Raw genomic sequence first — 16,423 nt, forward strand, 5'->3', positions numbered from 1 at the left:
TACAGAACACACCCCGGTTCGGCAATGTCTGCCCACGACTACTTTATGCACTCGTTTGGATCTGTCAGACTGTAAGGATGGGGAAAAAATCCGCCAACGGTGAAGTTTATCACCCTCCGTCAGGGGAGAAGAAACAGAAAGTCGGCTTTGTGGGACTGGAGCCCGGGGCTGCGGAGACGAACCGAGACGGGGCACTTCTCATCGCCGGTTCCGAGAGCACAAAACGGGGCAGCATCCTGAGCAGACCGAGGTCCAGGGGGAGCATCGCTCACAAAAGAAACGCGCGTTATCGCAGACTGCAAAATTTTCTTTACAATGCGCTGGAAAGACCCCGCGGCTGGGCGTTCATTTACCACGCTTATGTGTGAGTATGTGCTCCGTGCTTGTCTTTACTGCGTGGCGAGCGAATTGCCCACCTTTCCGACAGATGCTGCTGTGCTGCACCGCCCAGAATGCTGAAAGTTTGAGATGTTGTCGGCCTCTGCCTGCCCGCAGCTTTTGTCGCAGAGCGTCAGTCAAACAGTGCGAAAATGTGTAAAAGTTTTGTCTGTATAGCAAATGGCAAAGATTAATTCAGAGTCAGCCCGCCAAATGCTTTTCACAGCTGTCATATTTCATAACCTGGGACGTTGGAAAGTGTTCACAGACTATGATGTATTCTACTATAGACTCGATTTCAGCACCGGTCAGCTCCTGTACCGCGTCAGTGCGCTCGTGTTTGCTCTACACAACACCGGCAACAAATTTGTGATGCATGCCAGGGAGGGGAAACCGTGCCAGCGGATTAAACGGGGCCGTCGCTGGGTGATCTGGAAAGTGAGGCGACACATTTTAAACCTCATTAGTCTGGCTTATGAATATTGATAAGGTGATGTATTCGCGTAAATGATTGGCTGAAAGGCATGAGCGATCCCAAGACATATTAGAGCAGGTTGATTCGTAGTTAGACAACCGAATAGAGGATATAACTAGACTCATACAGGAATAACGTTCTATCGGATTCGGGACTTGCTTGAAAAGTTTAAGTTGGCCTATACTTTTACCTTGCCTTGGCGTCTCAAACGTGGCGGTCATGGCGCCATAGACCGTGAAAAATTGCACACACGTCAACTCAAAAGACGTCTGTGTCGAAATAAATCAGCATTTACAGACGCAAAAACGCGTGTTTGGCGATGAGAAAAAAAATTATCAGCTGTTTACATTAAAACCAGTTTTGTCGTCACTCTTTTGGGTCGTTTTTGTATAATGAATCGGTGACCAGGTATGTCTGAATCGGTTCGCGATTCAGTCTGAATCATTCGAACAGCTCACTCACACACTGAATCGAGTAGTAGGCCTACACAGGACACAGATAACAAAAAGAGACCTGGAAGAAGTGGATATTTACCTAAAATCAATTGAAACGCATGCCGAAAAGCCTACATCAATAAAATCAGGCTTGCGTGGACAACAAGCAGGTAAATCCAAATGAGAATACACGACACGAAATTACCAAGTACAATGACATTGTACACGTAGCTTATACTGTAAATACCATGAATGTAGGCCTATATATTTTTTTTATATACCTCTCTCTTTTTTTTTCTTTTTTTTTTTCTAGCCAAATAATGCAAGTTGTAAACTAGGCTACTGTGAATCCTCATGAGGAATTATTTATTTTGCTCTGGGCTGTGTTGTATTTTCTCCTTCATTTTCCTGCTGAGCTAATCAAAAATCCTCACGGATTGAAATATCTGTAGTAATTTGGAACCAGTCCTAAAGGATTTTAATGGAAGAGAATCAAATAAGATCCTACTGGATAAACTGAATTCCCCCTTGATTTCATTCTTTCATTCTTTGAACCCTGTTGGATATTGAATTATATTTATAAATATCCCTAAATAATGTCTTTCTGTTGGGCAGAAGGGAGTTTATACCATGAAATATGAGTTTTAAAGATTTGAACAGAAGTTTCAGTGTTTCTAATTTCTTTTTTATGTCCTACTGGTGCATACTGTTATTAGTAATCATAATAGTCCTGATGGTAACTGTTTGCTGTAAAAAACCTTGTGTTTATTTTGTGTAATGTTGGAATTTACTAAGAGATTGTCATTCATTTTGTATACCTTTGGTTAAATAATGACACTCCCAATAGGAATCCTTACAAATCTCTAGAGAGATGTGATTGATCCACACAATCTCAAGGCACGGCGTAGCATCTCTTCTTATCAAGCCTTTTAGAAACACAGAGCTTCCAGAGTGTTCCATTACCTCAAATATTTTGAGATCCATTGATCTCTTATGAAGATAATAAATCAATCTGTCATAATGCAGCATCATAACCATAGACATGGATGCTGGAGCATGAGCTGAGTGGCTGTAAATGTCTTTGTCTGCTCTGCCGGTCATGCAACCCTCATAGAAGACTCTTCAGCCTGAGACATGAATGTGAGTTCTGAAGATACATTATTTATACAGTCACCACCATTATTTTACTCTGTCTAATGCACACACACACATTCTGAGTGGAGTGCAGTGTGCTGACTTTGGCCTCTTACTTTAAGTGTTTTTTTCTCATTCGCAAGCATTAAATGCAGAGATAGCACTTTGCATGCTGATGCTGTACCGACTTAGCTAAGCCTTTATTTCTCAGGGTACAAGGAGATACTTACAAGTGGTGAATGCTGGCGTCTTTGATATGCGAGTCAGAGTATTTGTTACAATAAGTATTAAGCTTATTGTATATGGAACTTCATTTAGATGATGATAGTCAGTTATGGGCAGCTAATGCAATCAGAAGGTTAAGAATAAAATATTCTAATATATAATTACTATATGCACTACCGTACAAACCTTTGGAGTTATTCAGATTTTTTATTAAAGAAATTGTTGCTTTTATTCAGCAAGGAGTAGGGCACATTAATTTGATGAAAAAGAAACAGTATAGATGTTGCAAAAGATTTTTTTTATATATAATTTAAAACTTTCTATTCATCAAAGAATTCAGATTTTTTTTTTTTAAATCAGTTTTCACAACTGTGACTGAATCCTGGAGTAAATTCATATTTGCCATCACATTAATAGATTACATTGTAAAATAATTGTTAAATATATTAAAATAGAAAACAGTTTTTACTATATATTTGCTCAGCCTTGGTGAGCATAGAATAAATCGCAATTAGCTTTGTGATTTGTTACTTTTGATATGAAACAAAGTCTCAACTTCCAAATCCTGTCATTTATATTACAAAATTCAAACAATAAATACCGTTTTGGCGCTCTTTAATGTAACATGATGGAATGGTGTATAGCGCATCAGTTCAAGCGAAGCGGAAGCAACGAGCACATGTGAATTGAAAATCTCTTCCACTTTACTACTATAACACGAAATAAACATGAATGAACATCCGAAGGTATGTTGAAAGAAATCCGTATCAGGTCTTATGTAATCGCTCAATCAGTGTTTCAACTTCGGAAAGACGTCAATGAAACCAATTGTGAACAATAGGCCTATTTCACAGTAATGTTACATTTACTGTACCTCAGAAAGCCATTCAATGTCCATATATTAGTCAGCAAGAAAAATGAACTATAGAGAGCAGAATTTTGATAATATATGTAGGCTACTATATTGCATTTTAACCATGTTCTTCAAAAAATTATAACAGCCACCATTTAAATGTTTATTTAAAAAAACGAGTGGACACATAATTATTCTGCCATTAAAAAGTTATTGTAACATTATTATTAAACTTCCTTATGTATAATTTAAATGTAAGTAGTCTATACAAATCATTTAATTTTAAACTTTAAATTATAGTAAGTATAGTACAAACTGGGGTTCCCTGTATAGTTGACAGCATTAGTTGCCATATACTTTACTGATATACCCCCGATTAATTGATATCGAATCTAATTGAATCAAAATCAGAAGTGAATCAAATCGCAAGCTTGTGAATTTAAATCGAATTTAAATCAGGCAATTTGTCAATATCCAGCCCTAGATGTGAGAAATTCTGCTCTATTCACCCTTTAATGTCACCTAATAATAATATTATGCAGTCAGTAATACAGTCTGCATGGTTCAGTCTGGGTTTGAGAGCATTGTGCTAAAGTGGTGAATAAGTTAAATCAATGACTCTATTACCTTATTCACTGCTGACTCAAACCATGTGTCCTTGCTGTCTCTCTGTTCGACTCCGCCTTACAATTTCCAGATTAGTCTCTGGCTGTTGCCAATATCAAGAGCAATGACCTGTCTGACAAAGTCAAAAGGATTTGTTTTACTGTTTATGTAACTGATCTTTATAGGTTCCTTGCGTATCATGCTCAAAGATTCAGCAGTTACAAACAGTGTGTGCCATAATGCTGTGTATTGTTGCTGAGGTAATTTCAGTATTATAAATCTTATGTTTGATGCGGGTGGTCAGTCTATCCAACAGAGTTATTAAAACTCGAATTAGTTCTTCCTAGTTCGCACTTTTAAAACAAAATGTTCTTGCAACATTTACAAAGCCCCTCACCTGAAGGCAGTACATTTAGATCTTAGAGATTTGCAAATGCAAAGATCGCTAATTCGCATATGTCAGTAAGCCATCAGCATCAGTGAAGGACAAATAGAAACTTTCTTTCAGCTGCTTCTAAAAACCCATGTTTTGTTAATGTGATTTCTGGGCAAGTTCATATTAAAATGCCTCCTTTATCCTCTGGAGCCCCTTATAAAGTCCAAACTGTCTGAAAGCAGGAGGAAGGTTTCTTATAATGTGACATGTTTCTGATATCACTGTTTCTGTACGACTCATTTTTTTTATCCATGCTTAAAGATTAGATTTCCTTTGAAGACTCATTTGAGCTGACTTCCTGACCACTGACTTTCTAATCCTCTGTTTCCCACCTTTGTTAATGCAGCCTTCATTTATTCACCTTTGGCCTCATTCCCTTTAGGACCAGTCTGTTTGATTGTTCCAAATTAGCAGATTAATTTCTATTATGGCACTTAATTTTAATACCAGGGTCAAGAAGCAGCCTAGGAGAGGATGTCTTTTATATCTGACACCTCTACAATCATTCAGCAGCAACTCACAAAATATTTATCTTATAGAGGAACAGTGTGGTCAGCAGCACTCTACAAAAGTTCCTTTGTTTGAAATAATTTCTGATATACTGAAAGTATATAGCATACTGATACACTTTCTTTATATTCCTGTTTACTAATGAAGAGGTCTGGAACCTGATATACTGAGAGTAAAATAGCATACTGATACACTTTCTTTATAGTCCTGTTTGCTAATGAAGAGGTCTGGAACCCTGCCTAATTTATTACGCCCACAGGGCTTTAGTCGAAAAAGGCAAATGTATCCAAAATCAGGGCCAACGACTAGACAATGTCTGTCTCGTAAAGTGAAATTCTCCACTCAAATGAAAAAGAAGCTTTGTTAAAAGATGTTTTGAAACAAATGTCACATAAATCGACCAGAAATTAATGATTTTTTGATGTTTGTGACAGAAGTCTCTTATGCTCATTGGCATTTATTTGATCAAAATACATGAAAACTGTAATATTGTGAAATATTATTACAGTTTCAAATAACAGTTTTAAATTTCAACATAATTTAAAATGTAATTTATTCCTGTGATGGCAAATGAGTTTTCAGCATCTTTACTCCAGTCTTCAGTGTCTTCAGAAATCATTCTAATATGCTGATTTGGTGCTCAAGAAACATTTATTATCATTATTATTATTATTATCAGTATTGAAAACAGTTACTGTTTAATAGTTTTGTGGAAATCAATTTTTGATATATTTTTAATGCATTCTTGCTGAAAAAAAATATCAGTTTCTTTAAAAAAAACAAAAAAAACATACTGACCCAAAACTTTAAAAAATCTTACCGACCAAGAAGGATAGTATTTGGAGAAGGATAAAGAAGGATATATTTACTGCAAGTACCATTCTTTGAGTTATATTTGGTCTCAAAATATATAGCCAGTTTCAGGGATTCGCAGTTGCCACTTCTGCAGTATTTTAAAAATGACTGTTTCAAAACGATCTCATAATAAATCTGTTGGCATTGCATATGATGAGAGCTCATGATTCAGGAAGCTTCTGCTGTGCATTGCAGAAACAGGGTTTAGGAAAGTGGACTGTGGTGGTTTTAGTTGCTATTTAATTTTTGGGAGAAAATACAATCAAAAGGGGACCTTTAGACCTGTTGTCACCCTCACCACTGACTTCTTCAGTTCAGGTGCATCTGAATTTGCTTTTTCCCATTTATTGAAGACATTGCACCAGTCATTCAAGTGCTTTCATTGATTGTGTGATGCTTGAGATTCTCTGACATTTAACTTTATCACCACAGACTGTAAAAAATATGGACGTAGTGACGGTGACGTCATCTGTAGGTTTCTGAAGAGCATTTATGCAGCCCAAAGTGGGCGGAGCCGGCCGTCGCCATCTTGGCAGCGTGTCACCGCACGCCACTCCCGGATAAACGAAAATTGGCTAAAAGGCAGGATTAGCTGACGGCTAACAGACAGCAGACAAACGGCTAGTAGTGACAGCAGCGGCAATCCACCTGTCTCTCAAGTGGCCACGCCCTTAATTATGCAGAACTTTAAGACTTAATATAATTTAAACGGATGAGTTATAAAAAAATTAACCCCCCTCACAGTTGTCTTGAAGGGCAAATTTAGCTAAATAGACCAAAAACACTTTTTGTACCAGGCTGTAAACCTATTTTTTTCTGCTGTAAAGTTGGGCATTTTAACTGGGGGATATATGGGATTGACTCTCTTTTGGAGCTTATCTCTAGTGGCCAGTCGATGAATTGCAGTTTAAGTCACTTCCGTGTTGGATTCAAGAGAGAGACCGGAAGGTTGCCGCTTGTTTATCTCACAACTCACTGTTTGTTGTTGTTTTTGAAGTCTTCAGGTACCTGTGGACGTCAGTTCAGTGTATTGTCTATTTCAGGCACCCCCAGAGTTTTATGTCAGAGTTTTTATCTGTCGTCTTTTTTTCTCTCACTGTACATGGGTGTGATTCCCAGTGAGGTTTTATGTTAATGAGACTTTCAGCTATTTTAGTCTCTTTTCACTTCACTCCCTTTCTCCCGCTCTCTTCTGGGATTTATCTCTGAGTTTAACTACAGGGTGTCAGGAACTCTCCAATGATTCTTGCCTCTCTCAAGCCAGTATTTTTCCTCATAGATCACACAACCAACGATAGGCCCAAGATGGCCCAATTCCAATTAAGTGTCCTTCATGAATATGTATCTACTGCTTTGTCCAAAACAAATGGTCAATGAATAACTTTTAAAAATGAAACCTGTCAGTTGGAGCTTATTCATAAACTTTGATATCTCATGTGAAAGTAACTCCCAGCATTCCATTAAATCATTGGTATGATTTACCCCTGTCCTGTCTGTCTTGCAGGTTTCTGCTGGTGTTTTCCTGCCTGGTTCTGTCAGTGTTCGCCACGATCAAAGAACACAAGAAAAGCTCTGAGAGTGCCTTGTACATCCTGGTTTGTATCTGTTATTCTTTCAACGTGATTTACAGGAAGTGATTCATGGTAGTGAGGCTCTCAGGTTTTTATATCAAACACTTCAGACTTGTGTGTGCATGTTGTAGATACTGTAGATATCAGTAGATCTTGTTCCACATTTTGACAGAATGTGACAAGTAGGACGTTATCCAGTGCTGATGTGGATTGCTGTGAACATGACACTTTATAGATCTGTTTGTGTCAGTGTAACATTAGCCATCAAGCACGCAAATAGTGCTCTTTTAACATACAGAAGCTTGGACATTGCTTTTATGTGTGTATTTTTGATGCATAATTATTGTACTACTTTGGCTCTTTATAATAAAAAGTATCATTGCTACTTGTTGACGTTTTGTGACATGTATCTCATTTGTTAGTGAGGATGTTTTTTAAGTTATATTATATTATATTATAGTTGTGGCTAATGGTTAGCGAGTCAGACTGCTAACCCACATATGGCAACAATACATATGTCAACTAGTGGATCAAATTTTTGCTGTCTGTCTAGGAAATCGTGACAATCGTGGTGTTTGGCGTGGAATATATTGTGCGTATCTGGGCAGCCGGGTGTTGCTGTCGCTACAGAGGATGGAGAGGAAGGCTGAGATTTGCACGCAAACCCTTCTGCATCATCGGTTAGAAAATCATCTTCCGTTTTTTTCTGTTCTGATTTTCTTCTCTAATGCATGTTTTCCTTTCTTTCTCTCTTTCTCTCTCTCTCTATCTCTCTCTCTCTCTCTCTAAATCTTTTAATCTCTCAGTCTCTCGCTATTCTTTCTGCTCAAGAGACTATAAAATCTGCTTTGCCAACTTCTTCTGGGGTAGTAAATGAGCAAAGGGGTTGGCACTCTCTGAATCACGACACTCGATACGCTGGATGCCAGTGCTGCAGCTGAATAATGTGAACTCCATTAGTGCATTTGAAAGAATACATTATGCCAGTAAATATGAGACTGATCCTAGTCACATTACTAGAATAATTCACCTAAAAATGACAATTCTTTCAGCATTTAATCACCTTGGTGTCAAACACAAATAGATAACATTCTTCAACATTTCTCTTTTGTTCTATTAAAAAAAGAAAGTTTTGAGAGTGAGTAAATGTTGACAGAATAGTACTTTTTGGGTGAACTTTGCCTTTAAGAATCAGTTTGATTGGAAAGCCTATATGTGACCCCTAGGGGGCGCTCCGACGGACACAATTTGAATATCTAAACTAGAAAACCCAAACCGCGCTCCCCTTTAAACTATTTGACAGGTTGTATCCAATAAAGGAACAGAAATGGGACTGATGTAATCAAATATAATTTTATTAAACACTAGACAATAATATACTGATAGGCAATCAGAGCAGACAAATGTTCCCCGTAGGTAACAGTGAACAATTCTACAATAAATAAATCACAGTGAATAAAAGTCTCATAATAAATGAGTTACAGGATATAAAGTCTAACAATATCAAGACTACAGTGAATAAAGTCGAATAAATAGATAATGTGTACATACACACACTCCAACACTGCAATAGACACTTCAAACCAAATCGGCCATGCATACACTAACACAGCATTTCACACTTCACACTAATGAACATTGCAAAATAGACACTGTCCCCAAAGGAGATATTGCACAATGCCCATAGGCCGAATATTGGAGTATGATGAATTAGAGCTATATGCCCCGTAACAATAAAGTTAAACGGTGTGGATGACTTAATAGCTGTGCACTCTCCCCAGTGTTGCTTGTTGCTTGCAGCAGCAAACCCGTATAGAATCACTACTCGCTATTATGTGAGCAAGTTTCTATAGACTCGTAACTGCTGGTACCATTTACTGGTCACCATACACGCAGACGCCAGACCGAGGTTCTCCCGTTTACTCAGCCAATACACCAAGAGGCTCACTCTTCAACTCACACCGCATTAATGTTTTTCTGTTCATGTCTCACGACACATGTCACACTTCCCATCTCAACCACCCTACCTGCTACATATATAATGAATATATATTTTCACAGCATCTCCGTTGAAAGACAAAACCCAATTGTACTGTCGTCATCCTTGAGAGCAGTGTTGGGCAGTGTTAATTACTCATTTTCCCTTGAAAAGTAAAGTAAGGGATTACTCTTAATTTTTCTGTAATTTAATTAGTTACTTCTGATGTAATTGCATTAAATACTGTAGACTAGAACATTTCTATATAAAACAAAAGTGGATTTTAATATCATTAAATATTTTTAGAGAGAGTAATTACAGTAATGTAATTACACCGTTGAAGATGTAATTACTAGCTAGTGATTAATTACTTTTTAGAGTAACACTGTAACCCAACACTGCTCGAGAGCATTATATGAAGGATAAGAAAGTAAGAAAGGATTAAAATTCCTTTTTAATGTGTTAAAGAGGGGTTTCATCTGATAACTAATGGACACTGTTGTTCTGCAGATATCATGGTGCTTTTTGCCTCGGTGTCTGTGCTGGCCGCTGGCTCGCAGGGGAATGTTTTTGCCACCTCCGCCATTCGGAGTCTGAGGTTTCTTCAGATCCTTCGAATGCTGCGTATGGACCGCCGCGGTGGCACATGGAAGCTCCTGGGATCTGTGGTGTACGCACACAGCAAGGTGACCAGTGACATGCTTAGTTTCTTACAAAACAATACAATGTTTACATATAAAATTGTACTGATTGAACGCTAAAGTTCACGTTAAGTAGGTTACTGAGTGAGCATATTTCCACCAGTCCGCCATAAGTCAGTGGGCAGCAAATTCATTATTATTCATTAGTTTCTATTACTGGAAAAACTATCACTCCATTTAGTCTGCAGCTATTAAAACTATTCAGTGGCCTTAAGCACCCCGTGAAATGGTTTAAAAATAAATGTCTTTCCTGTATTGAGAGATTGGCTTTTGAATAGGACATTGGGACAGGACATATTTAAAATAGTCGGTTGCACTTTATTTTATGTGTATTTACAGTGTACTTTCCTAAGAAAGTACTGGGTAATATAAGGTGGGTTAAGGTTAGGTTTAGGGGTAGGTTTAGTGTTAGTACCTAGTTATTACACAGTTATTGTAATAACTATAATTAGTATGTACATGGGAACAGGACTGTAAAATAAAGTGCTACCAAATTGTCTTTTAGTTTACATCATAACCAGATTCAGATACAGATTGTATTGTGTCACAGTGGACGTTATCATTCTAGAGAGCATTTTATTTAGCAAAAAAATAGAATATATGCCCTTGAAAACTGACAAGAAGTGAAAGATTATGTATTCATATTTGCTATGTTTTATTATTATTGTCAACTTTTAGAGACATATATACTACCGCTCAAAAGTTTGGGTTCTGTAAGATTTTTTCCCCCAAGAAATTAATACTTTTTATTCAGCAAGAATTAATTGACAGTAAAGGCACTTATAATGTTACAAAATAAATATTTTCAAATAAACTTTTTAGAAGAATTTTTTTTAGCATTGCAGCACAACTGTTTTTAACATTGATGTTCAACATTAATAATAAAAAATGTTTCTTGAGCATCAGCTCAGCATATTAGAATGATTTCTGAAGAATCATGTGACACTGAAGACTAGAGTAATGATGCTGAAAATTCAGCTTTAACATCACAGAAATAAATTACATTTTAAATTATATACTAAATATTTTCAGTGTATTTTTGATCAAATAAATGCAGCGTTGCTGAGCACAAGAGACTTCTATCAGAAACATTTAAAAAATCTCACCGATTTTTATCCACTATAATCTGCCACTATAATCTTTAATGGCATTGCATCCAGTTAGCACGTTTTATTTTTGTTTAGGAGTGTATCACATGTTCTTAATTTTCATAACATTTTCAATCCTTAAATGTAGGAGCTCATTACGGCGTGGTATATTGGATTCCTTTGTCTCATCCTGGCATCTTTCTTGGTGTACTCAGTGGAGAAGGATGACAATGCAGAGATGTTCGAGACCTACGCAGACGCCCTCTGGTGGGGACTGGTATGTGCAACAGCTTCATCCAAGCCCACAGTGGCCAGCTGACTCAATCTAATCCGATAAAAAGACATGATAAGACACACTGACACAAGATGCTGTTCAAAGATCCATTTCACAAATGGACTAATGCCATAAAAGAACTCCTCTTCGGCTCCTTTGGTAGATCATTTAACTCCAGAGTGAGTAATTGTAGACATTGTAGACATAGATATTCCTCTATAAACTGGTCTCAAGGACACAACAGGATCTCAACCTGGGATTGAACCTACAACTCTGCATAAGCATTCTAGCCTTACTAAGTTAAATTGAAATTGAAATTGAAATATTCTTAGTATATGCTCAGACTCTGTAGTAAAAATGCTGCTTTTTATTAAAAAAAATCATTTCTATTCTTTAGATAACTCTTACAACTATCGGCTACGGGGACAAGTTTCCTATTACATGGAATGGGCGTCTGATTGCTGCCACCTTCAGTCTGATCGGTGTAGCTTTTTTCGCTCTTCCTGCTGTGAGTTAAAACTGAAATGACACGTTGAACCTCTCCAGTGCCTGGTTTGAGGTATTGCTCACAGATTTTCTGCACGCTTTTCTCTTTTGCAGGGTATCCTGGGCTCAGGTTTTGCTCTGAAGGTTCAAGAGCAGCACAGGCAGAAACATTTTGAGAAGCGTCGTAACCCTGCCGCACGTCTTATCCAGGTCAGACCCATAACTCTACTGTAATTCTCACCAGACACATTTTGAGGAAATCAACATTTATAGGCTTGCCTGATGTCTGTAAATGTGCTTACTAATAACTTTCAGTGTGACTACTAATATCATATTTAGTTTGTTAACTTTGCTGTTAAAACTGATAAATTGAGGATCGTCTTTCTATTTTCAGTCTCATCTGGTTGATCTATGCTGCTTTTGATTTAGATGGCTAGAAATGTTGGTGGTTACTGTGTACAGTGATGTATTGTATACTGTAACTATGGAAGTCATTTGCCTTAGAAGTTTATTTCAATAATTCCCTTGCCCCCCATCAGGCTTCTTGGAGATTTTATGCCACAAACCTTGCGCGGACAGACCTAGTGTGCACATGGGACTTTTATGAGCAGACTGTGTCAGTCCCAATGTACAGGTAGTCAGTCATCTTGCCTTTCTGTAGACCAATATAACTGAAGACATTTTTATTTGTTTGTTAGTATTACTGTTTTCTGTTTTTCAGTTTACTGTATATTAATTCTTAATTGTACTTTTTGGATATTTTTCCAACTTGTTTTAATAATAAAAAAACATCTTTAGCAGTTTATTGCGGTTTGATAAGCTTTTAAAAAGTCTATTCTCTGTTCTACCTCTACTTAAAGACTCATCCCTCCTGTGAATCAGCTGGACATTTTAAGAAGTTTGAAAGGAAAATCTGGTTTCAGGTCTGGTCATTTTACTATAGAGCATTTTTTTTATATATATATTTAAATATCTATGTGAATAATATTATGATTATCATGTCTGGAATATACAGAAGAGTCAAATGTCTGACCACATGCATTTTTTTTTTAAACCAACTTTTTACAACAAAAAAAAGTTGACATACAATGCAAAAAAATATATCAGATTCAGCACTATTTCTAGGTCACTAATCAAGTAAATTTGTGTTTGATCATGTGACTCTTTGTATAGATGGTCAGATGTTTTTTGCTTCTATTGAAGCTCAAGATTATCTATCTATCTATCTATCTATCTATCTTTATATATGTGTGTGTGTGTGTGTATATATATATATATATATATATATATATATATATATATATATATATAAAGCTATTGAAGCTAAGATAATATAATTTATAAACCTTGTAAAACGAATGGAAGAATTTTATCTAGTGCTCTCAGACTTTTGGTCTATTTATGACTGTTGTTCTTGTTTAAAATATTTTATTGTAGTATTGCCTGCATTAATCTCACGTCTTAATTGCTTTCAACATCATGTTCTTCTCTCTTTTTAAAGGAAGGACTCCCAGCCAGAAGTCACTCCAAGGTTTGTTGTGAAGGATTTTCCTATAGATACTTGACTATTCCCAAATCACCTCTATCTAAAACTCCTATTAACCTATTCTTGAGAATCGTAGTTTCTGTGCACCATCTTCGTCCTTCAAATGAGAAAACAGCTCATATTGCTGTGTTTTAAGTCATTTGAAATCACAAATGTTATTCAAAGACAACCTGGTTGCACTTTATACTACAGTATTTTCAAGTGGTATTTACAGGGAGATGAATTAGTCAATATCATACTGACACAGCATAATCAGCGCAGTTCAAAGATACTGTATTAATGGTGAAACATCTCATTAAAGAAAACACACTTGAGGAGTTTTTTACTGTCTCTACCCTGTAAAAGACCTGCTCTTGTAATCCTGTAATATCAAGTGCAATGTGTGACTCATCAATCAAACATATTCCTTCATTTCATTCAATGTAAGAACACCTAGCTCAAACTCTGTAGGCTGTTTTGGTGGGTATGGGGGGGGGGGGGATACCTCTCATTTTAGGTCCCACACTTGAACATGGCCTAAACCAACTTTGACCACTGCTTGTATAATCTTTTCTCTCTCATGAATCACTCCAACCACATTTGCAGTAGTGAGATTTCACACAAAGACACCCTGTGTGGGTGCTGCCCAAGAAGCAATAGGTACCGTTGCACAAAGATACTAACATCTGCACGGCCAGATCTCTCTCCAGCATTTGGATTTGACCCCCCCCTCCCCCCTCCCTGATTTCTAAATGTATTCCTTCAGTGTGTACTATCATCAGCTCAAAATTTTTGAGACATACTGTACATCATAGTGCACATTCGTGTCGGTGTTGAAGTATTTTAATCTCCTGTCAGCTCAGGTGGGATGATAAATGTTCTGCTCTCCAGCATCTAAAAATGTTGTCTTGTTCAAACCAGAGAAGCAGACATTTGTTTAGCTTTGTGAGAGATTTTTGCTTGCAGATCAACTTTCCCACTTAGCACCTGGAAGCACTTCCCATCCCTTTTTACCTCCATCCCACGAGACCACCCTCCTCTGCAAGCTGCCTTGAGTATTTTATGGGGTCTCTCATTTTTTTATTTATTGATTTGGCTGCTTTTTTAAAGTTGCATAATATAACTGTTGTGTATTTTTCAGCATGCCCAAAAACATGCATGTGTTTCATTGCTTTGTTGTTCAAAGTATCTGCTGTGGCATCATGTGGGTCTGCTGCATTCAGAAGTTGTGGATTGCATTGCATGACTGAGAAGCACCATTATCCATATCTTTGCCCATGTAAGTCTGATCTTTATTAAAATAGAAGAATGCAGAAATGATACACTTTGTGTTTGCCAAGGAAAATGTATTTTAATGTACAATGTTGTGAAATTACTTTAAGTATCTAATATTTACATGTTTCAGTCATTTTATAAATTAACATAACTGTAATTTTTAAGCACTTATCTGATTAATCAAAACATTTCAGTGTTTTTTTTGTTTTTTTTTGGTTGCTTCAGCTGAACATTTCTATAGCGAGCTTGCATATCAGTAAATATGCAACTGTGTTGTTCTATTAAGAGTTGAAATAGTTGAAATATGCAAACAAATACTATATCAATAAACAGTAATCAGCTATCTATTTATAAAAGTAAAATACAATAAGCATGTTTTTTAAGCTGCTTCACCATTTATATTAGATTAAATCCATCACAAAAGAAATATTTTATTGCACTGCAAAAAATAATTTTCTTTAAGGTGCACTTTGTGCTGGCCAATGTAGATTTATACTAATATTTAGTGACTTGAAGGGTAACTCTTGCCAAAATGAAACTAGGGTCTTATTGTTAATTTACCTGAGGCAAACTTTCATTTAAATCATAATTAGAATGCAAACGCCACTTTTAAGTTTGACCGTATTTTCATTTTCGGTCAAATTGCCTTTTGAATGGGAGTGCTTGGGGCACTTCTATGATAGCATCAAAAATCACTATTTTTAAAACACTAAGAAGGCTCGACACAACATAAAACTTTGCTTGAAGTATCACCAGGGGCTCTACACATGAACTTGAGCATTGAGAACATTGTTTGTGTACACAGAGTTTACTAAAAAGAAAGATTTTGAACAACTCACTGTAGCTGTGTCCACCGACTTTTGGACAGTCCAAAATAGTCGATCTCCGAATGCAACGTAACAGGGAGGAGAGTAAAGATGGAAAGCTCCTAAAGCTTAGTTCCATATAAATTCACAGATAATTTGTTGTTTTGTCATTAGTGAAAATCAATATTGACCTTGTATTTGAAAAAGGATGCTCAAATAAGAAGCAATACTAAAATTCAGAGTCAGAGTCTGTGAAAAAAATTTCTTCATGCCTTGAATCTATGAATTTCTTCAATGGCTTGAATCTAACCACATCATTGCTTCATTTAATATATTTAGTTCCTGCCTCCACCCAATCACACCAGCTCGGACTACCTGATCCACTCAGTCAACTAGTAAATGCCACACAATGGCAAGTGGAAATAATGGTTTAATTCAGCCATATATGTTTATACCATACTGATTCGGAAGAGGAAGAGCGAATTATACAGGATTATCTACAAGATGAATCAGAATGGTAATGCGTTAATGTATCGCTCTCTACAACATCAGACACATAATGGTAATTGATATGATAAGCCTTTGGCTTGACTACGTTATCAAACAGCTAATAATGTGCTGCTAATGTATCACAAACGACGTTTCCGTTCGCCATCTCAGAATCAGACAGCTGCCTGCTAAAAATCAGCAGCATCCTTAGAAACACTTTGAACGTTTTAGAGAGTCAGTGGAGAAAAGCCCCGCACATTGACAGGATTAGTTACATGTTTGTGATGGTAGGAAACAGGGCGGTTTCAAACTACGTCTTTGGTT

The 16,423-nt window shown here is 36.8% G+C and overlaps 1 protein-coding gene across 5 annotated transcripts in view; it reads left to right on the plus strand.

Moving 5' to 3' along the window:
- Window positions 1-16,423, plus strand: part of LOC311098589 (potassium voltage-gated channel subfamily KQT member 2-like) — a gene marked incomplete at its 3' end in the record, with an annotated part of 22,174 nt that continues 5,751 nt past the window's right edge. Inside the window, exons 1-11 of one of the 5 annotated variants that reach the window (XR_014609499.1) lie at window positions 1-364; window positions 7,411-7,501; window positions 8,031-8,157; window positions 9,966-10,141; window positions 11,393-11,521; window positions 11,916-12,026; window positions 12,119-12,214; window positions 12,544-12,638; window positions 12,865-12,927; window positions 13,506-14,596; window positions 14,716-14,808. Coding sequence is in view for 2 of the 5 variants with exons in the window: in XM_084138849.1 (XP_083994975.1) it covers window positions 78-364; window positions 7,411-7,501; window positions 8,031-8,157; window positions 9,966-10,141; window positions 11,393-11,521; window positions 11,916-12,026; window positions 12,119-12,214; window positions 12,544-12,638; window positions 12,865-12,927; window positions 13,506-13,535 (1,205 nt within the window). Of the gene's footprint in view, window positions 365-7,410; window positions 7,502-8,030; window positions 8,158-9,965; window positions 10,142-11,392; window positions 11,522-11,915; window positions 12,027-12,118; window positions 12,215-12,543; window positions 12,643-12,864; window positions 12,928-13,505; window positions 14,809-16,423 lie in introns of those variants that run through there. The other 4 variants (XR_014609500.1, XR_014609498.1, XM_084138849.1 and 1 more) reach the window with 4 other exon arrangements.

This window comes from Abramis brama (genome assembly GCF_963993115.1).
Source record: "Abramis brama genome assembly, chromosome: 16".
In the NCBI taxonomy this organism is placed as follows: Eukaryota; Metazoa; Chordata; class Actinopteri; order Cypriniformes; family Leuciscidae; genus Abramis; species Abramis brama.